The 23,570-nt window shown below is 44.3% G+C and overlaps 1 protein-coding gene across 1 annotated transcript in view; it reads right to left on the bottom strand.

Annotated features, from left to right (window-relative positions):
• Window positions 1–23,570, bottom strand: part of LOC139406745 (receptor-type tyrosine-protein phosphatase F-like) — a 453,529-nt gene that overhangs the window by 25,733 nt on the left and 404,226 nt on the right. Inside the window, exons 20-23 of the mRNA XM_071149731.1 lie at window positions 23,007–23,088; window positions 21,307–21,513; window positions 15,638–15,801; window positions 2,578–2,690 (exon numbers count right to left, since the gene is read on the bottom strand). Coding sequence (XP_071005832.1) covers window positions 2,578–2,690; window positions 15,638–15,801; window positions 21,307–21,513; window positions 23,007–23,088 — 566 coding nt within the window. The remainder of the gene's footprint in view (window positions 1–2,577; window positions 2,691–15,637; window positions 15,802–21,306; window positions 21,514–23,006; window positions 23,089–23,570) is intronic.

The following is a 23,570-nucleotide window of genomic DNA, read 5'->3' as shown; positions in this document are numbered from 1 at the left end:
TTGTGCATGTGCATGTACATGGATTAATTAATTAATATTATGCCACTCAAATAAAAATGACAAATATTTTCTAAACTGATCCAATATGTTACTGAGAATTATTGCACCTGTTACTGAAATGGCTGTTCTAGTTTAGATGCTTTAGCTCAGGTCTCGCCCACTTCGTTCCTGGAGAGCTACCCTCCTGTATGTTTTCGCACCAACCCCAGTTGTAACTAACCTTGTTTAGTTTATCAACCAGCTAATTATTAGAGTCAGGTATGCTAGATTAGGGTTGGTGTGAAAACCTATAGGATGGTAGCTTTCCAGGAACTGGGTTGGAAAGTCCTGCTTTAGGTAGTCTCATAGTCTCATTTTCACAACCCATTCAGAAAACAGGTTCCAAAAGTTATATTACTACACTGGCTGGATTCCAATAGAACATACAAAGGTGATGTGTAAGTCACCATAATGTGACTTGCAGGCCCTATGTGGCCTGTAAACCACAAGTTTCAGGCCATTGTATTACACACAACAAAAGGTTTAGATTTGTGCCTAAAGGGGTACAAACCCTTGTAACTGTAGTGGTACTCTGTAAGGTCATCCTTTGTACCTTTTTAAGTGCATTAATTGTACCCCAGTTCATACCTCAGGCCAGGAAGGAATTAGGGTTATCAAAATTGACTGGTTGAATTATTTCAGATTTCCCTCTTCCATTTCCAGGAAACTTCCAACCAGGATTTCTGGAAAACCTGGGAAATGTATCATCATTTTTCAATTCTACCTGCAAGGTCACATTATGCCAGTTTGCAAAGTGATGTGTAATTCCTATGGAATCCAGCCAGAGTTAGGATATCCAACAGTTGGCGGTTGTATTAATCTCCATTCGGAATGACTTCCCAGGATTAGGAACATTGTGCGGAGACTACCTAAGACATTTAAACTGGACAAAACTTTTCAGTAACGGGTGCAAAAAATGTAACTAGCGCCCCCCAAGAAATGTAACTAACGCCCACCCAAAAATGTAACCTTTATTTTTCTAGGCAAATCAGTAAAGAACAAAATCTTATTTACAATGATGGCCTACCCCGGCCAAATCCTAACCCGGACAATGCTGGGCCAATTGTGCGCCGCCCAGTCACGACCGGTTGTGATACAGCCTTGTATCGAACCAGGCTCTGTAGTGACGCCTCTAGCACTGAGATGCAGTGTCTTAGACCGCTGCGCCACTCGGGACCCCCCAATGCATCAATGCACGTGCACAAACATAGATACTGAAACAAACAATTCCAAAACCCAACCTGCAATAGAGCATGCTGGGAAATATAATAATGATGGGTGTGGTTTTGGTTCAAAGAGATGTATATGAGTTTCAGGTCACTCTATTAGGGTAATACCAGACCCTTAAAATAAGGCCGTATGAAATGTGTAAGGTATTGTGTTACAAATACAATTTTTTTTTATCACTTGGTGATGTCAGGAGGGCTGAAAATGGATGAATGCATCAAGCATATATCTCAGTCACTAACAAATATAGTCATGGGTGTTTTTTTATTTGAAAGATCAGGCACTCTGGGAAATATTTGAATAAGGGTTTAAACTAAGCAGTGTTAATTTAACACGGTTCCCGATGTCTATATGGGTCCACAAACTCAATACTTTCAGTGGTGATTTAACACTCAGTGTTTATTTTATTTTATTTTTACACTGGAGAATGTGGTGTGCAGTAAAGCAGGTACATTCCACCGATGATAGTCGGCATAATTGAATGTCGACAATCTTTAATTTGAGATAACCAGCATCTGATATTATTCTAATTTAGCTGAATCTAATTTAGCTGCATATACACTGAGAACTCAGATGGTTTTCCTATTACATCTTCCAAAGCTGTCCTGTGAGCTGCATTACACTGCTTCTCCTATCAAAGTAGTTACAAAAATCTACACATTTACCAGAATTTATCAAAGCATAAGAGTGTGACCAGTGGAGGTGGCTCGAGGCCAGGTTTTATAAGCAACCTTGTTAGAGATTTGAGTGTAGGCAAAGTGGAAAGTTTGGCCATGGTTGCTAAACTTAAGTGCGTCTGTGTGGGTTGTTTTGTCTGCTCTACAAGATCTCGAAGTTTCCCTTCGAAATTCAACGTATTATGGATGAAGGTCTATTTTTGACCCGTTCATTCTGCATGGTCACAGGGTTAATTCCGTGTGGTTACAGGGGTGAAACGGAAACAACTCAAGGGTTTAACTGCATGTGTTCATTCCCGAGTGGTTAAGGTTAGGACTATGGTTTAAGGGAGGCTCAAAACAAAAAGAATGAAAAACAACACACTATTACCATCAGGTATCATCAGTATTCACAGTGTTCTCGCGGCTTGCTAGAACATTGTGAACTGCGATAGCGCAGTGGTCTGAGCAGCGTGCTCCGACACCGAGAATCATGGGTTTGCTCCCAGTGTTTTTTTGGGGGTGAGTGCAGAGAACGGCCTATCGACGTTCTTAGGATCTTTTCAAACGGACAAATTTTCAGTGTGTGTCTAGTGATCAGTCTGGTCTGCTAGTGTGTCTGGGTGGGTGAGTTTGTGTTTGTGTGCGTCTATACCTTGTGTCTGGTAGTTAAGTCGTCTCATCTCCACAGGGTCAGAGGAGTGGGCCAGCAGAGAGTCCTTCACCCCAACAGAGTGCTCATCCTTGGCAGAGGGAGATGCTCGTTTCCTGGGGAGAGAGGCAGGGAGGATAGGCCATGAGAGGAGCTGTAAACACAGTATATTCTCTGTTCCAAAATTCACACTACTATTTAGAATGTAATGTATTTGGCATGTATTCTAAGTGGCATGCTAAAAGGCCTTTAGACATTGGAATGTAACCATACAGCAGGGGCCTGCTGGCTTGGGATGGTCAACCCCTTACACAGATTACCCATCAGAACCCAACCCAAAGACTGACATCTGTTTATTTCTGCAATCATGTGGAAGATACCAGATACCGAGACGATGCTCAATTTGCAGGTAGTTAAAAGTCATGTTGAGATTTGTAACTTCCTGAAGCAGAGGCACACATCTACTCTTCAGAGTCAGATCAGAATCCCAGAATCGCATTTACACATACCCGGAAATTGACTTAATGAATAGGTGCTTCCAGTAATAGACCATGTCCAAGACAGACAAGACACAAAGTCAACATACAGAATGCATAATATAAATACAGTACACATAAATAAGTACATTTGTTTTATGTCCAAAACTGCACCATCCCTGCTATATAATTCCCAAATTTTGACCATAGCCACAGCCCTCAGCTCTGGTCAAAAGTAATGCGTTATATAGGGAATAGGGTGCAATTTGAGTATGCTGCTGTTAAATAACACTGTCTGCCGGGCTGTGTTCGTTGGTTCCCCAGATGAGGCCGTTTATGTGTGGAGGGCCCAATTTACTGTCTACACAGCTGGGGGGGAAGTGGTGACACAGTTTTAGGTTTACGCTCATTAAAACCTCTAATTTCCCCCATATGAATGTGTGAAAACAAACAGGCTGAGCAATTAACGGATCAGTTGCAGTGACAGACTAGCAAGGCTGGCTAATTACAGAGGTGGAGAGAAAGAGAGAAGGAGGGAGGGAAGGAGAGAGGGGAGTGGGAGAGGGAGGGACTTGGGGAAGAGGAAAGGGGGATGGAGTAGCGAGAGGAGAGAAAGAAAGAGAGGGAGAGGAGGAAGGAAAGTAGGAAGAGGGGAGAGAGAGAAACAGAGAGAGAGCACATCTCCTCCATTCCCAATGCACAACACACGTCTCCTAGCGCTAGCATGATAACTGAGGCCTTAAGTGTTGACATGTTACAGCTGCTGCCAAGCAAATGCATTAAAGCCTGCATTCGATTCTCTGGGTAGCGCTAACATTACGCTAACATGTCATGTGCAGCAGCCTCCATCGCTGAGTGCTGCTGCTGATGTGCTCACCTAACTCTGTCTCAGGGGCAGCTATTAGTGATGCCATGCTATCAAAGCTGTCTATGAGAGGTGTCAGTCATGTTACTAGCCCTAAACTTACAGTTTATATACACCTTAGCCAAATACATTCATACTCATTGTTTGACAATTCCTGACATGTAATCCTATAAAAAAAATCCCTGTCTTAGGTCAGTTAGTATCATCACTTCATTTTAAGAATGTGAAATGTCAGGACAATAGTAGAGAGAATGATTTAAGCTATTATTTCTTTCATCACATTCCCAGTGGGTCAGAAGTTTACATACACTCAATTAGTATTTGGTAGCATTGCCTTTAAATTGTTTAACTTGGGTCAAATGTTTTGGGTAGCCTTCCACAAGCTTCCCACAATTAGTTGGGTGAATTTTGGCCCATTCCTCCTGACAGAGCTGGTGTAACTGAGTCAGGTTTGTAGGCCTCCTTGCTCGCACATACTTTTTCAGTTCTGCCCACACATTTTCTATAGGATTGAGGTCAGGGCTTTGTGATGGCCACTCCAATACCTTTACTTTGTTGTCCTTAAGCCATTTTGCCACAACTTTGGAAGTATGCTTGGGGTCATTGTCCAATTGGAAGACCCATTTGCTTCAATACCCATTTGCTTCAATATACAGTGGGGCAAAAAAGTATTTAGTCAGCCACCAAATGTGCAAGTTCTCCCACTTAAAAATATGAGAGAGGCCTGTAATTTTCATCATAGGTACACTTCAACTATGACAGACAAAATGAGAAAAAAAAATCCAGAAAATCACATTGTATGATTTTTAATGAATTTATTTGCAAATTACGGTGGAAAATAAGTATTTGGTCACCTACAAACAAGCAAGAATTCTGGCTCTCACAGACCTGTTACTTCTTCTTTAAGAAGCTCCCCTATCCTCCACTCGTTACCTGTATTAATGGCACCTGTTTGACCTTGTTATCAGTATAAAAGACACCTGTCCACAATTCAAACTGTGACACTCCAAACTCCACTATGGCCAAGACCAAAGAGCTGTCAAAGGACACCAGAAACAAAATTGTAGACCTGCACCAGGCTGGGAAGACTGAATCTGCAATAGGTAAGCAGCTTGGTTTGAAGAAATCAACTGTGGGAGCAATTATTAGGAAATGGAAGACATACAAGACCACTGATAATCTCCCTCGATCTGGGGCTCCACGCAAGATCTCACCCCGTGGGGTCAAAATGATCACAAGAATGGTGAGCAAAAATCCCAGAACCACACGGGGGATTCTAGTGAATGACCTGCAGAGAGCTGGGACCAAAGTAACAAAGCCTACCATCAGTAACACACTACGCCGCCAGGGACTCAAATCCTGCAGTGCCAGACGTGTCCCCCTGCTTAAACCAGTACATGTCCAGGCCCGTCTGAAGTTTGCTAGAGAGCATTTGGATGATCCAGAAGAAGATTGGGAGAATGTCATATGGTCAGATGAAACCAAAATATAACTTTTTGGTAAAAACTAAACTCGTTGTGTTTGGAGGACAAAGAATTCTGAGTTGCATCCAAAGAACACCATACCTACTGTGAAGCATGGGGGTGGAAACATCATGCATTGGGGCTATTTTTCTGCAAAGGGACCAGGATGAGTGGTCCGTGTAAAGGAAAGAATGAATGGGGCCATGTATCGTGAGATTTTGAGTGAAAACCTCCTTCCATCAGCAAGGGCATTGAAGATGAAACGTGGCTGGGTCTTTCAGCATGACAATGATCCCAAACACCGCCCGGGCAACGAAGGAGTGGCTTTGTAAGAAGCATTTCAAGGTCCTGGAGTGGCCTAGCCAGTCTCCAGATCTCAACCCCGTAGAAAATCTTTGGAGGGAGTTGAAAGTCCGTGTTGCCCAGCAACAGCCCCAAAACATCACTGCTCTAGAGGTGATCTGCATGGAGGAATGGGCCAAAATACCAGCAACAGTGTGTGAAAACCTTGTGAAGACTTACAGAATACGTTTGACCTCTGTCATTGCCAACAAAGGGTATATAACAAAGTATTGAGATAAACTTTTGTTATTGACCAAATATTTATTTTCCACCATAATTTGCAAATAAATTCATAAAAAATCCTACAATGTGATTTTCTGGATTTTCTTCCCTCATTTTGTCTGTCATAGTTGAAGTGTACCTATGATGAAAATTACAGGCCTCTCTCATCTTTTTAAGTGGGAGACCTTGCACAATTGGTGGCTGACTAAATACTTTTTTGCCCCACTGTATTCACATAATTTTCCTCCCTCATGATGCCATCTATTTTGTGAAGTGGACCAGTCCCTCCTACAGCAAAGCACCCCCACAACATCATGCTGCCACCCCCGAGTTTCATGGTTGGGATGATGTTCTTCAGCTTGCAAACCTCCCCTTTTTTCCTCCAAACATAACGATGGTAATTATGGCCAAACAGTTCTATTTTTGTTTCATCAGACCAGAGGACATATCTCCAAAAAGTATGATCTTTGTCCCTATGTGCAGTTGCAAACCGTAGTCAGGCTTTTTTTATGGCGGGTCTGGAGCAGTGGCTTCTTCCTTGCTGAGCGGCCGTTCAAGTTATGTTGATATAGGACTCATTTTACTATGGATCTAGATACTTTTGTACCTGTTTCCTCCAGCATCTTCACAAGGTCCTTTGCTGTTCGCCAATTGATTTATACTTTTTGCACCAAAGTACATTCATCTCTAGGAGACAGAACGCGTCTCCTTCCTGAGCGGTATGATGGCTGCGTGGTCCCATGGGGTTTATACTTGCGTACTATTGTTTGAACAGATGAACGTGGTGCCTTCAGGCATTTGGAAATTGCTCCTAAGGATGAACCAGACTTGTGGAGGTCTACAATTTTCTTCTGAGGTCTTGGATGATTTATTTTGATTGTCCCATGATGCCAAGCAAAGAGGCACTGAGTTTGAAGGTAGGCCTTGAATTACATCCACAGGTACACCTCAAATGGACTCTGATTAATAATGATTAATAATATAAGATTAATAATATTAATCAGCCTATCAGAAGCATCTAAAGCCATAATTTTCTGGAATTTTCCAAGCTGTTTAAAGGCACAGTCAACTTAGTGTATGTAAACTTCTGACCCACTGGAATTGTGATAAAGTGAATTATAAGTGAAATAATCTGTCTGTAAACAATTGTTGGAAAAATGACTTGTGTCACGCACAAAGTAGATGTCCTAACTGACTTGCCAAAACTATAGTTTGTAAACAAGAAATTTGTGGAGAGGTTGAAAAACAAGTTTTAATGACTCCAGCCTAAGTGTATGTAAACTTCCGACGTCAACTGTAACTGCAGTGCACTACTTTCGACGAAAGCCCTTAAGGCTCGGGTCAATAGAGCTGCACTATACAGGAGATAAGATGCCATTTAGGACACAGCCCCGGAGATGGACGGTGAGATGAGGATTGTAATGGAGATCGTAATAAAGCATGGAGGCAGGAAATAAGGAAGTGTGGGAAAGCGTGCTTTGTTATTCTGACTATTGCCTAGGAAACGACATGTAATTTGAACTCCACTTTTTGCATTTAGCTTGCAAGGCATCAGGGCTGCAGGTGTGTGTGGGTGTTGGTGGGGGGAACCGGGCAAACGAGAAACCACAGACTATGAACTCTCAGAGAGATGTAGCTCAACAGATCAACAAGATCAAAGACATTTCTCAAAGCTGCCTGTAAACATTGCCCACACACGCATGCACATATTTGCATGCTCACGCGCAAACACTGCATGCGTGGACATACACACAGATGCACACACATAGACACACAACCAGTCAAGAGCCAGACATGTCTCCTGTGAAAAAACACAACACACCAGTCAAAGAAAGGTGTGATGTGTGATAGTGATGGGAAGTTCAGTCAAAAGAACGATTCTGTAGACTCATTTTGTTCATTTGAGTCAGTAATGGCCAGAACACGCAGGACCCCACAGCAGCGAACGATGAACTGAAAACTTGAAAGAGTCCTGATTCTACAAGCCTCTCGTCCATCACAGTTGGCAGGCAGGAGCCCCTACCGGCGAACGATGAACTGAAAACTGTCATAATCCGACAAACCTCTCGTTCACGTGCCGTTTACCGTGGTGTGCTTATTGAAGCTGTCATTTGTGACGAAGACTTGTTGTTTAAACAATGTAGGCCTACATTTGTTGATTGCTAGGGATACAAATAAGATGATGTCTTTATACATTTGAAACAAGGTCTAGTTGTGGCCACATCCGGACTAGATTGTGAACGACTGTTGGAGGAGTGCATTGCTCGACTGCCGTGAGGGTGATAAGCACAATATGGTTCGCGAACTGCAGCCCCCCCCCCAAACTATTTGTTCTCGAGTTCAAGTTTGTTGAGTAGAGGCTGTTCATGCTTTGATTCTACAAAGCCGATTCCATCATAACATTCAATAATGAATGAATTGCGTTCATTCCTGCACCATGAGATGAATGGTCAGTTCCTGCAGCACGATCCATTTTCCTTTGAGTAATTATGACAGACAGTTGTTGGTCAGAGCACATCTCTAGAGCTGTTGAGTCGGAGGACTGTATATCAATCATGCTGCTAGCAGGCCAAAAGAATGACTCAAATGAACGAGTCACTCAGAAAAAAACGAATCATGACTTTCGAGTCAGTAAAAAGAGTAGTCGAAAAAGAATCGATCGCATACTGGACCTCGCTATGTGTGATCTTGACAGTGTAGTAGAAACAAAGAGCATGTCAGTCTGTCACTCTGTCACTCTGACTCTCTACATCAGGCATCAGTCAGAACAGAACAGAGTGGCGCAGCCTGACCCAGAGGCACATCTTATAGAGGAGTAAAGGCATCTGTCCACATGCTTGCCAGCTCAACTACCTTTTGTGACGTTTTTTGTTAGTTTGTGTCTCAGCCAGGGTTTTATCAGTTGTTCGGGCACAACAGCAAAAAGTTTGAGGCAAGCCGAAGTCAGTAGCCGAAGTCTGCTCCCATTCGTCGGTGATTGGTCAACAGCAGGGGTTCTTCAATTAAGTGTTTTTTTGTTGTCAGTCAACGAGAGACGAATCGGTTTCATGCACATTTTTCCCACTTTAGAAATACTGCAATAACGTCTTAATTTGATGTAAAAATGTATTTTTTTTCAAGCGAAGGTCTTTTAAGGGACTATGCAAGCACACTCGTTCAGCCAGCTGACGCCTTAGCATGCTGACGCCTTAGGGGGAAGGGAGAGGAAGCGTGTGCTGCAGATTGACAGCCAAGCCAGGGTTGAGAGGGGGGAAAGTGGTGTACGGGTGTAAAACAGGAGAGAAGTACTAACCTTTCTTGTTTGCTGCGTCCACAGAAAGCAGGGGGAAAGTGAGCGAGGGAGAAAACAGAGAGAGAGAGAGAGAGAGGGAGGAGGATTAAATTACAGGGTTAAAGCATAGAAGCAGTGGATGGGGAACAGCATCTGGCTAATACAAGCTCTTTACTTCACACCTCCCTCCATCCCTCATTCCATCCATCCATCTCTCCCTCCCACCCTCTCTCTCTCCCTCTCTCCTCCAATCTCTCAGCCCTGCGGTTTTATTCAGATAATAACGCTGACATTTTGAAAATGAGTTTTTTCCTCCAGGGGCCCCGATCTCAACCCCTGTCACTGTGATCATCTTCAACAAGTGTTTAAATATATTTTTTTCTTCTTTACAACCCATTCTCTTAAGATACATCTGCTGGGATTTTTTTTTTAAAGGAGGATCTACATATCTGCTATGTGGGGAATTCAGGAGATAATGATGTTCTATGCAGTTGGACAGGCTTGATGATGGTGCACTCTGCTCTCTCAGGTTACTTGAGGTAGGTATCGTACTAGCTCGGGGGAAATACAGTAGGCTGCATCCTGCAACTAACGTCCCGGTATCAACTATGTTATCCTACTACATTGTGTGGACAGATGAGGATGGGGTTATTATATAATAAGCTGTTTCGCCTCATATACTTTTACAACTGTGGAAATGTCTATAGATCTGCCTATTGTATTGTGTTTTGTAGCGTTTACATTCATTTATATTTGAATACAATCCATTCCAGCAAAATGTCTTCCAAGTCATAAAAAGTTGCTATGTGTCCTGGCATGGACATCAGAGAGTTATAGGCCTGTGCAGTCAAATAGGCATGTTAAATTGGGACACTTCAAAAGATTTCTTCTCATTTGCTGTGAAGAAATCCTCCACCCTCCTGCCATCTAAGTCAGCCTTGCCTGGACTTTTCCACAGAGAAATACTTTGAATTACTAGTTCAGCTGAGTTCAGCTTATTACTTTCCTGGGTTGTTGTGTAAGAGCGAGTTGAGGTCTGGCTCCTTCTGATCGCCAGAGTGAGGAGAATTAAGGTGAGGCCAAGCATTTTGGAATGCTTTTTTAAATGATTAAGTCCTTTTTAATGATCAAGTCAAACACATGATTCCCTTTTTTGTTCAAGCAGAGCTGAAGCGTCTAAGAAGTAAGGAGAGCTACACTACCACAACCCCAGCAACTCAAAGACTGAACAAACAGTAAGAGAGAAGGGTGACAAAAGAGGAGAAGAAAGTTGAACAGATAGAAGAAGACAGAGAAAGGAGGACCAGCTCGTCCCATCCCAGCAGTGTGCTAGCTAGCTGAGATTTCATTATTAGCGGAAGAAGCATATGGATCCCCTGTTCTTCCCTCTCTCTCTTATGCTAGCTCAGTTAGAAGCTCTAAGGACAGCTACATTCAAAGAGAGCAGCGAAAACACGGCTGGGCCAACTCTGGGAGAGCATAGCCACAGGCACCTAACCTGACTGAGATACCTCCCATATCAATACCCACTCCAAGGAGAGAGTCTCACAGAGCCTATAGGACTTCAGGCTGAGGCTAGATGAATGTCTATCTGTCTTGATGGAGTAACCACTGAACTCCAACGAATGCAGGCCAGTCAAGTTCTTCCACACCAAACTCAACAAACCATTTCTGTATGGACCTCGTTATGTGCATGGGAGTATTGATTGTCATGCTGAAACAGGAAAGGGTCTTCCCAAAACTGTTGCCACAAAGTTGGAAACACAGAACCATCTAGATTGTAATTGTACGATATAGCATTAAGATTTCCCTTCACTGGAACTAAGGGGTCTAGCCCGAACCATGAAAAACAGCTCCAGACCGGAATTCCTCCTCCACCAAACTTTACAGGTGACACTATGCATTCGGGCAGGTAGCATTCTCCTGGAATCCGCCAAACCCAGGTTCGTCCGTCAGACTGGAAGATAGTGAAGCGTGATTCAACATTCCAGCGAACACATTCCCACTGCTTCAGAGTCCATTGGTGGCGAGCTTTACACCACTCCAGCCGACGCTTGATATTGCGCATGGTGAGCTTAGGTTTGTGTGCGGCTGCTGTGTGCGGCTGCTCGGCCATGGAAACCCATTTCATGAAGCTCCCGATGAACAGTACTTGACGCTGACGTTGCTTCCAGTATTGTTGCAACCGAGGACAGAAGATTTTTACGCGTTTCGCGCATCAGCATTCGGCGGTCCCGTTCTGTGGGCTTGTGTGGGCTATCACTTCGCGGCTGAGACGTTGTTGCTCCTAGACATTTCCACTTCACAATAACAGCACTTAGAGTTGACCAGGGCAGGTCTAGCATGGCAGAAATTTGACAAACTGACTTGTTGGAAAGGTGACATCCTATCATGGTGCCACATTGAAAGTCACTGAGCTCTTCAGTAAGGCCATTCTACTGCCGGTCATCTATGGAGTTTGCATGGCTGTGTGTTCAATTTTATACACCTGTCAGCAACGGGTGTGGCTGAAATTGTCGAATCCACTCATTTGTAGGGGTGTCCACTTGTCCGCATTCGGAAAGTATTCAGACACATGTTGCTGAGTTACAGCCTTTTTTAAAAATGGATTAATAAACTATTTTCCTCATCAATCTACAGACAAAGCCAAATTTGACAAAATTAAAATTTTTATTTTATTTATTTATTTATTTTTTTGAATTTTACCCCTTTTTCTCCCCAATTTCGTAGTATCCAATTGTTGTAGTAGCTATTATCTTGTCTCATCGCTACAACTCCCGTACGGGCTCGGGAGAGACGAAGGTTGAAAGTCATGCGTCCTCCGATACACAACCAACCAAGCCGCTGCTTCTTTAACACAGCGCACATCCAACCCGGAAGCCAGCCGCACCAATGCGCCGGAGGAAACACCGTGCACCTGGCCACCTTGGCTAGCGTACACTGCGCCCAGCCCGCCACAGGAGTCGCTGGTGCGCGATGAGACAAGGACACCCCTACCGTCCAAGCCCTCCCTAACCCGGGCAACGCTAGGCCAATTGTGCGTCGCCCCACGGACCTCCCGGTCGCGGCCGGTTACGACAGAGCCTGGGCGCGAACCCAGGACTCTGATGGCACAGCTGGCGCTGCAGTACAGCGCCCTTAACCACTGCGCCACCCGGGAGGCCGTTTTTAGACATTTTAACATGTAATAGAACAAACAAAAAAAATGTATTCAATCCCTTTGCAATGAGACTCGAAATTAAGCTCAGGCGCATCCTGCTTCTATTGGTCATCATTGAGATGTTTCTACAGCTTGATTGGAGTCCATCAGTGGTAAATTCAATTGATTGGTCATGATTTGGAAAGGCACACACCTGTCTATATAAGGTCCCACATTTGACAGTGCATGTCAGTGCATAAACCAAGTCATGAAGTTGAAGGAATTGTCCGTAGAGCTCCGAGACAGGATTGTTTTGAGGCACATATCTGGGGAAGGGTACCAAAAAATGTCTGCAGCATTGAAGGTCCCCAAAAACAGAGACTCTTCCTAGAGCTGGCCGCACAGCCAAACTGAGCAATCGGGGGAGAAGGGCCTTGGTCAGGGAGGTGGCCAAGAACCCGATGGTCACCCGGGCAGCTCTAGAGTTCCTCTTTGGACATGGGAGAACCTTCCAGAAGGACAACCATCTCTGCAGAATTCCACCAATCAGGCTTTTATGGTAGAGTGGCCAGACTGAAGCCATTCCTCAGGTAAAAGGCACATGACAGCCTGCTTGGAGTTTGCCAAAAGGCACCTAAAGACTCTCAGACCATGATAAACAGGAATATCTGGCCTGATGAAACCAAGATTGAACTCTTTGGCCTGAATGCCAAGAGTCACATCTGGAGGAAACCTGGCAACATCCATACGATGAAGCATGGTGGTGGCAGCATCATGCTGGGGGGATGTTTTTCAGTGGCAGGTAATGGGAGACTCGTCAGGATCGAGGAAAAGATGACCGGGCCAAAGTACAGAGAGATCCTTGATGAAAACCTGCTCCAGAGCGCTCAGGACCTCAGACTGGGGCGAAGGTTCACCTTCCAACAGGAAAACGACCCTAAGCACACAGCCAAGACAACACAGGAGTGGCTTTGGGACAAGTCTCTGAATGTCCTTGAGTGGCCCATCCAGAGCCCAGACTTGAAACCGATCAAACATCTCTGGAGAAACCTGAAAATAGCTGTGCAGTGACACTCCCCATCCAACCTGACAAAGAACAATGGGAGAAACTACCCGAATACAGGTGTGCCAAGCTTGTAGCTTTATACCGAAGAGAATGCGAGCCCGTATTCACTGCCAAAAGTGCTTCAACAAAGTACTAAGTAATGTGTCTGAATACTTATGTAAATTTTATATTTCAGTTTCTTATTTAAAAAAAATAAATTAGCAAACATTTCTAAAATCCTGCCTTTGCTGTGTCATTATGGGGTGTTGTGTGTAGATTAATGAGGGGGAAAAAACAATACGGTTGTTTTATAATAAGGCTGTAACGTAACCAAATGTGGAAAAATCCAAGGGGTCCGAAAACCTTCAGAGTGCACTGTATGGTGTATAGTGCCAAGAATACATTTTTTGCACTTTGCTTTAAGTACATACAACAACTTGAAGGTGTTATTTCTATAAAATGACAGTATACTGCTGTTTTCTGATTTCAATTTGTTTTATATTTTTATACCGTGACCACACTTGGTTGAGTGCGTCAATATTTCTGCACTGCCATCGGGTTCATGGTTATCCCTTGGAACATGAATTAACACTCTCAAAAAATGGGCTATGGTACAGTGTTGTTCCCTGCGGTGCAAAAACAAAGTGAAAGGTACACTTCACAGGTACACATATGAACTCACATGGTACAGTTCGGTACCTTGTCAGTATAATCAGACATGTTTCTACCCAACATTTAGAATATGAAGTACGATCACCATTCATAAGTGGGGGCAATGTACTGGTGGGGCTCATTAGCATATTTTGGGATGAGGTCAAATACACTATCCAAAAGTATGTGGACACCCCTTCAAATGAGTGGATTAGGCTATTTCAGCCACACCTGTTGCTGACAGGTGTACAAAATCGAGCAGAGCCTTTCAATGTGGCACCGTCATAAGATGCAACCGTTCCAAGAAGTCAGTTCGCCAAATTTCTGCCCTGATAGAGCTGCCCCGGTCAACTGTAGGTGCTGTTATTGTGAAGTGGAAACGTCTCGGCACAACAATGCCTCAGCCGCGAAGTGATAGGCCACACAAGCTCAAAGAACGGGACCGCCGAGGGCTGAAGTGTGTAGCACATAAGAATTGGTTGTCCCCTGTTGCAACACTCAATACGGGTTCCAAACTGCCTGTGGAAGCTACGTCGGTGCATAAACTGTTAGTCGGGAATGGGTTTCCATGCCCGAGCAGTCGCACACAAGCCTAAGATCACCATGCGCAATGCCAAGCATCAGACGGAGTGGTGTAAAGCTCGCAGCCATTGGACTCTGGAGCAGTTGAAACGTGTTCTATGGAGTGTTGAATCACGCTGCACGCATCACCATCTTCCAGTCTGACAGACAAATCTGGGTTTGGTGGATGCCAGGAGAATGCTACCTACCCCACTGTAAAGTTTGGGGGAGGAGGAATAATGGTATGGGGCTGTTTTTCATTGTTCAGCCTTGGCCCCTTAGTTCCAGTGAAGGGAAATCATAACGCTACAGCATACAATGACATTCTAGACGATTCTGTGCTTCCACCTTTGTGGCAACAGTTTCCTGTTTCTGCATGACAATGCCCCCATGCACAGAAATGGTTTTGTCAAGATCGATGTGGAAGAACTTGACTGGCCTGCTCAGAGCCCTGACCACAATCCCATCGAAAACCTTTGGGATGAATTGGAATGCAAACCGTGAGCCAGGCCTAATCGCCCAACATCAGTGCCCGACCTCACTAACGGTCTAGTGGAAGCAAGTCCCAGCAGCAATGTTCCAACATCTAGTGGAAAGCCTTCCCAGAAGAATGGAGGCTTTTATAGCAGCAAACTCCATATTAACGCCCAGGATTTTGGAATGAGATGTTTCGACGAGCAGGTGTCCACATACTTTTGGTCATGTAGTGTATATGTGCATTTGTGCCAACTGTCATGCCGATACAAGTTAACCACCTCTTTTGACACTGTCTGCTCTACACACGTGAGTCTGGAGAGGCATTTCTACTCCTCACAATTGTGTAGCGAATTCTACTAGATGAAATGCCAAAATGAGTACGTCCTGGCATTTAAAGCACACTCGATTTTCGAAATTTCACATACTATCAAAGTTTGTAGTTATCAGTTGTGTCCTCACTGCCTTTAGCAGTAATGTCACTTTTTTTGAGAACAGTGCCGTGACGCACATTCATTGCAGCAATGAAATAGTTGGCGCGGCGGTGTATTTACCTCTTGAAGAGCAGGATAGCGATGACGATGATGATGATGAGTACGACGGCCAGGACAGGGCCCATGACCCACAGCATCTCTGGGTCCTCAGCATGGCGAGCCATACCGCTGTGGAGCTTCACTGTGATGGGGTCCGAGTATGGGCTGGCCGCAAACGTCTTCTGCTGCAGGAGAGAAGAAGGAGGAGGACACCACACAGAAACCCCTGTTCAGAATGGAGAGGCTTTATCATTTGGTTGGAGGCTGAACACTGCTCTATTAACCTTGAGACCTGTGTAGTCTCAAGCCCGTTGGAGTACTTTAGAGCTCTGTTGCTCTTGTGTGTTACCCCTTGTCCAACCCAGTGCCTGATTGAAAGTCAGTGGCTGACATCAGTTAGGCGCCTGGAAACGCGGTTCTAACTCAACGTGATGCTATCGTAGCCCTATACAGAGTTCTTCACAGCTCTGCCTTAGCCCGTATCTAACGCTGTGTCTGGTGGAGACTAACATCAGCCAGGCATCTGGTGAAGGAGAGAGAGGTGTATTTGTAGCTAGCTCCATTCTTTAATAGAGTGAAAATTCCCCAACCTGTCAGCCAGAACACAAAGTGACAACAAGCGCAGTTACTTTAAGCTATTTACGCCTTGCAAATTGATCCATTTAGCTTTGTTATGTGACGCCAGCATCATGCCAAGCCATATCCATTGTACCCAGCCTCTCTGGAAAAAACTTGAAGATGAAAAGGGGATCTGTGGTACACACACACACAGAGAGAGAGAGAGAGAGAGAGAGAGAGAGAGAGAGAGAGAGAGAGAGAGAGAGAGAGAGAGAGAGAGAGAGAGAGAGAGAGAGAGAGAGAGAGAGAGAGAGAGAGAGAGAGAGAGAGAGAGAGAGAGAGAGAGAGAGAGAACAATTTATGACAGAACTCCCTTTTTAATGGGGTTTTAATGCCTTTTTAACTGATAAAAACATTAACTGGTGCTGACAAAGGCGTTCATTCCAGTTGCCGTAGAAACACACAGAGCACTGCAGTCACTACATGTGCCTGCTTACTGTGGTGGCACAGACGCAAGCCGGGAGAGAGGTATAGGCTTACTGTAGCCTAAGTGCTGATGCAGATGAAGCTACTACTAAATACACTCAGAGAGTAGTACACATATGCTGCGAGCAGATAAACAAACTCCAGATCCTGCCCCTGTATCAGCAATCGCCCACTCACAACTGCTCCATGGTAGTTAAGTCTGTCCCCTTCCCCTCGCTCCTCTCTGCCCCTGACCCTGAGTTATTTTCAGCCTCTGTTGCTCTCTTCTCCTGCTCTTCCCCTCCTCTAACCCTGCCATGTCAATTAGTGAGACTGTGATATACTGTACTGACGCCAGTGAGACAGAGTTGGCCCCGGGTTCTCTGCTGGCTTCCAGAGGGCGTGATAAAAGTTGTCACCTTTATCGGATTTGTCCTCAGAGGCCGCTGATGCGCATCCTCCCCTGCACTAGTCACCCTCCCCGGACACAGCAGGGACTACACACAATGACAGAGTCTAATCCTCCATCAAGATCTCTCTCTCTCTCTCTCTCTCTCTCTCTCTCTCTCTCTACCCATCTCTCTACCCCTCGCTCTACCTCTCTCTCTGTCCCATTTGCAACCCCTTTGCTGTCTAAGACGTGTTGCTAAAATGATTGTTTAATAACTGGCAGAGGAAATCCCAACAACTTTCACTGAGGCCATGCCACCAGGTTTACATGTGGCTAGCACTTGTCAGGCCCAGTTGAGGAGTACTCAAAACAAGGGTTACTGTCGAGTCTTCTGAATGTTTCACCACAGCATAGATTGACGTCTTCAAAGGAAATATTGAAAATATGCATCTGATATTGATGAAGATGGTTGCAGTCATATCCTGCATAAACGAAGGACTCATATGGGCCAAAAGCCTTTGCACAAAGGTTCAAGGTCAAAAGGTCATGGTGCATCCCATATTCTGATACCTGCTGAGAAAGACCTGGGGTCTTGATCGACTCAATGACAGAAACAGCCATGAATAGCCTGACATCTCTGAGAACTGTTCATGTTGAGCTCATTTCTCGGCTTCCTCTTTCTCTCTCCATCGCTTCCAGGCTCGTCCCTCCCTCTTCTGTCTCGGTCTCTCTATTCTCTCTCTCCCAGGCTCCTCTTCTCTCTCTCTTCTCCGCAGCTCATTCTTATACTTTTGGCAATGTGCAGCAGGCAGTGCAGCACAAAACTTTATTTGAAAAATGGCAGCAGTCACGCCTCTTAGACACAGTGGATGGAAGCCCAAACAAAAGAGGACATTTAGATATTCTCAGAGAGGGGGGAAACTTTGGGAGTGATCAATTTGAGAAGCACTATCTGATAGAAACACAGCCCATAGAGTGAGTGAATAATGTACTGCCAGCGCCTCTACATTTACAAATGCAGCATGGGAATGCTGTGTATTGGAGAGATAATAAAGTGAGTGAAAAGCAGAGCTGATGCGGGGAAGGGAAGGGAAGGAGAGAAGACCGAGGAGTGCATAGGGTGAATAGTCTTATTTTTTCCCAATAGTTTCTCCCACAATAAGGCTTCCTACTGGGAACAACACATCATTGAAACATGAACATTTGGGTAATATTTGGTTGAGATGTGGATCAATGAGATTTCAACCTACAGTACGTATATTCACCCACTCAAAAAGACAGCCAGAGGTTGGTTGAATTCCCAACGTGCAATCACTTTGCTTTCAACCATCTAAAAGCACCACCAAGTTCCAATGGAAGAACCACGTCTGTTTTTTGGTTTAGTCGTCACCTAAATGTGTGTGAGGCGTAGATTTGTTTAAGACTACCAAGAAACACTCTGTGTGACCCTGATTCAGCCCACTGCAGTAAAAGGTTAAGAGGTCTCTCAATAATCATTCTCTCGATAGCACATTGGAAGTAACACGTGGCACATTTTCAAGAGCTTGGGACCATACGTTTCTATCTGCATTTGTGTCAAAATGTAGTTGTTGACACAGCGTTGTTATTGACAGAGCGCCACTTGCGTCATGACTGCATCGGTAAGGACCAAAGAAACTCATGGTCATCACTCACCACGTCAGGTCATCAGATGCTCCAATAAAACATGTCTCTGCAAAAATAAATAAACGCTAGCGAGCTAAGTTTTTCCTCTTTGGATCTGTGTTTTGGATGTATCCAATTTCGGTTTGTGTGGTTGCTGGTTGAGCTTGATGTTACTTTGTAGCAAGTAGGGTCTGTGTGTGTAGGCGCTTATTGTGTCATGATCGCTATTTTAGAATGCCCTTCTGGCCAATCGGAAACGAGTATTCACCAGCTCTGCGGTATAAAGTACTCTAAATACCCCAGTTCATGTTGATAAATCCTTAAATTCAATAATTGAGGGTTTGGAACTTTGAAGCCATTTATCTCAGAATCATAATTTTGCAGATAGGTCCTAAAAAGTCATTGTCAATGAGAGGAGATCAGTGTAACATTAAACACTAAGATGATTATTGAACATATCGACAACGATCCCCTCTGGGTGTGTCTGAGGTGAGGGCAGAGCACCAGGACCCCCCACTCCCCCCTCCCTTAATCCTCAGGCTACTACCTCTCTGTCTGTGTCTCGGTCTCTCTCTTTCGTCCTGTCTCGCTCTCGTTCTTTCAATCTGTCTCTTCCTCTATTTGCCTCTGTCCATCTCCCTATTTTCATGGCGTCTCTGTCTCTCTGCCTCCCTCTGTGTCATTTAAACAACTCTCTTTTTCATCCATAAAATCTCCCCATAAAAAAAAGAAAATCTCATCCATAAAACCTTTACTGCATTCCTCTTCTCTTAGTACTGTATATTATTTCCCCAAGGCTCCCTCTACCACTCTCCATTCCTCCATCAGACTTATCTCTCTCTCTGTACCCCTCACTCTTTTCACCCCTCCATCACTCCCATCCGGTTCTCTCCAGTCCCCTCAGATGAAACTGACACCCTTTCTCTCTAATGCTACCTCCCCTCCTCCCTCTCTCCCTCTCTTCCCTGCTGTAAGTGATCACACTGTTTATATGGCTTGTTTCTTTTATCCAATTTCACACTTCCAGGCATATTTACCAGCCAAGGGAGCCACATAAAGCTGCAGTGCCCTTTTGCTCCAGTCTCCCGCCTCCCTCTTCCTCCTCTCTCCTCCTCCTTCCTCCATCCTGCCATCAACCCTGCCATAACTATAAAGCTGAGCTCACTTCCCTGTTTTCCCATGAACGTGATTAGCCTGCTATTTTATCTGGCCAGGCATGACTTAGATTCAATAATAATTCACTTTACTGGGTCACAGATCTGTTATGTGTCTGTCTGTCACTCTGTTAAAGAGAAATAACCACGTTCTAGCTGAACAAAAACACAATACACAACTCTCCTTTCTCTCCACAATGTATTGCTTCCCAGAAGATGAAGAAAGGCATAGCAATGGGCTGGCACTGTCGAGAGTTGGTGGTCCAATGGTTGTAAAAATCGATTTATGTTTTTGTATTTTTTTATCAACCACGCCATCATTTCCTCATGCAGTATACAGTGCATTCAGAAAGTATTCGGACCCCTTGACGTTTTCCACATTTTGTTACGTTATACTCTTATTCGAAAATTGATTACATACATTTTTGTTCCTCATCAATCCACACACAATACCCCATAATGACAAAGCGAAAACAGTTGTTTTTTTTTAACCTTGAAATTGGGATCAGTTGCATCCTGTTTCCATGGATCATCCTTCAGATGTTCCTACAACTTAATTGGAGTCTACCTGTGGTAAATTCAATCGATTGGACATGATTTGGAATGGCAGCTGTGCAGCGACACTCCCCATTCAATCTGACAGAGCTTGAGAGGATCTACAGAGAAGAATGGGAGAAACTCCCCAAATACAGGTGTGCCAAACTTGAAGAGTCATACTCAAGAAGACTCGAGGCTGTAAACGCTGCCAAAGGTGCAAAAACAAAGTACTGAGTAAAGGGTCTGAATACTTCTGTAGGTGATATTTCATAATTGTATTTTTTTGCATTTTTATTTTGCTTTGTCATTATGGGGTATTGTGTGTAGATTGATGAGAAAAAAAAACACAAAACGTGGAAAAATCCAAGGGGTCTGAATAGTTTCCAAATGCACTGTATGTACAGTAAATAGATAGGGGAGACGTGTTTTGAGGCTGAGGAGCTGTCTGAACTTCTGCAGTGAAGACCAAGGACACCAGTGAGTGCATGCTCTAAATGACGACCACACTGAGTGAACTCTGACTGCGACGCGGGCTCATAGTTTCTCTGTGACACGTAACCGTGACTCACTACACAGACGTGAGTCACACAGTGCTGCTGCTTCGTGCAGCGTGTGGCATGGCGACGCCAGCGGAAGTCTTGGCTCACCTGTTATCTAGCTGTGTCACTGAGAGACGCGAGGAGTATCGCAACAACAAAAACAACTGATTGTGCTAAAATCAAATAATTGGCAGGCTGCACTGTGTAGAATACACATGGCAGACTCAAGGGGCATTTACAGTATATGACACATCCTTACTGTTGTATTAACAGTACTAGTCTTTTGAGTTTGATTCTACATTGGATGTTCATGTATCTCGGGGATGGTGATACCGTATGGAAGTTGTGTTTGTGACAGGACTACAGTATCTATAGATAGGGAGAAGTGGTTGTTTCACTTACAGATTCGTGGCCTTTGAGGGCAGCCAGTACGAAACAGAGGTACTGCTGCTGGCCCGGTAGTGGCTTGTTGTAGAAGCCGTTGTACTTCTTCTCGTCTCCTAGAGGGAAGGTGTCTGGGAGAGCATCCATCTTGGCAGCGATGTAGGGTCTGAGGAACTCTTGGGTCTGTCTCCTCTTCAGGCTCTGGTCAGAACTAGCCTCCAGGAGCTGACATGACATCAGAGAGAAATACTTATCTGCACCCCAAATAGCGCCATTCTGTATGTGCACTATGTCGGAAATAGGGTGCCAATTGGAGCGAAGACTCAAAGATACACAATCTCCTGCCATTATGGCTTTGAGCAAGGCACTTCACTTTATTATCTATCTGTCCAGTTTGGGGTTTTGTTTTTATTCTGTAGCAACTATATAGTCAGTAATATAGAACACGCATACTGTTCACATCAAATAAATATGTGTTCATAAACTGCGCCCATAGGCCACAATGAATTGTGCTTCTAGGCTCACAGGTGTGTTAAAATCTTACACTGCAAATGATGCATAGAGTAATTCAAGTTTTATAACATCTTGGTCCTGCAGCCAGGTTTCACACTTGTCCACAGTGAGCTGCTCCTCTCTTGTCTCTCTCACCACTCGCACCTCTTTCTGACCTACAGCTGTGGTGAGAGGTCATAGCTTTATTAGACAGTCTCAGGAGTGTGTTCCTGTGTGTGTGTGTGTTTGTTCCTGTGTGTGTGTGTTTGTTCCTGTGTGTTTGTTCCTGTGTGTGTGTGTGTGTTTGTTCCTGTGTGTGTGTGTGTGTGTTTGTTCCTGTGTGTGTGTGTGTTTGTTCCTGTGTGTGTGTGTGTGTGTGTGTGTGTGTGTGTGTGTGTGTGTGTGTGTGTGTGTGTGTGTGTGTGTGTGTGTGTGTGTGTGTGTGTGTGTATGTCTGAAGTATTCTACAGTTCTACTGACTCCTAGAAAGTCCACGTTACATTTTTATGTGAACCCCCCCCCTATAACCTTGTTTCTCTTCTCCGCTCTTCAACACGACTTCAACCGACCCATTTCATACCGAAAATACAGTTTGTCTAGTCTATAAAACGGCAGCAATAGCAATGTTTTAGATTGCAGAGAAAGAAAAGGCTTTGACAATGAGAGAGCAGATCTTGCTGTCTCAAAGGTGCTTTGGATGCAGGCATATTTATTTAACGCGCTCTATGGTTTTTTGATATTCAAGAGGCTGCACTTTTTCTGCAGACGACAGTAGATTGAGAGAAAGCAAACTCACGAGAAAGGTATTGAAGCCCAAAAGGTTCACATTAATAAAACAAAGCAAAAAAATGCTATGAGCAGCTATTTAGGAGTGTTTTAAGTGCCTCAAACACTCAGGAGAAGCAAAACTTGAAATGAAAAATAAAAAGCTTATTTTTTTTAAATGGAAATCACCATCCTGCACAGCATAGACAAACTGTTAAGGGCAAAAATTGCAATTTACATGTGTAGTGAAAGCTGAGAATTCTGTAATCAGCAATTCACAGCATGATCTGTCGATATCGTCTTGTTCTTTTTTTGGAGGGGGGGGGGGGGGCAGAGACAAAATATATGAGGTGTTTTAAAGATGCTTCATATTTAATGGGCTTGGTGCTATGGAAGAAAGGGATTTTTTTGGTCTGTGCCCAGAGGAGGTGCAGTTAACACACGCACACACACGCACTCACCTCATCCAAGTCCATATCTTCAGGGTTCTCCCACCTGTGTAGTGTGGCTGGTGTGACAGGAACCACCACTATGTAGTAATATCTGTAGAGAGAGAGACAGGCAGGTTTAGCACGACCAGGGTGTTTGTGTACGTGTGTGTGTGTGTGTGTGTGCGTGCGTGCGTGTGTGTGTGCGTGTGGTCTAACTTTACTATCCTTTTGGGTTCCAAAAGTCCTCTCATCGGATAGTAAAACAAGGAACATTTGAATAGTGGGGACATTTCAACCGGTCCCCAAAAGGGAAAAAATTTGATTTTAGGTTTAGATGTTAGGTTTAGGGTTAGGATTACAATTAGGGTTAGAATTAGGCTGAGGAGTTAGGGGCTAGGGGTTAGGGGTTAATGTTAGGGCTTGGTTAAGGTTAGGTTTATGGAAAATAAGATTTAGAATGAGAATAGATGTTTTGGTCCCCACTTGGATTGTAAAAACCAATGTGTGTGTGCGATGGAGTGAGTGAGCATGAGTGTGTGTGTGTGCATGGGTGCATGCATGTGTGTGTAACACGCTGTCCCTTTGGGTAAGCCT

Source organism: Oncorhynchus clarkii, chromosome 4 (assembly GCF_045791955.1).
Source record: "Oncorhynchus clarkii lewisi isolate Uvic-CL-2024 chromosome 4, UVic_Ocla_1.0, whole genome shotgun sequence".
Lineage (NCBI taxonomy): Eukaryota > Metazoa > Chordata > Actinopteri > Salmoniformes > Salmonidae > Oncorhynchus > Oncorhynchus clarkii.
The sequence above is the reverse complement of the archived record's forward strand: the minus strand, read 5'-3'. Positions and strand labels throughout refer to the sequence as shown.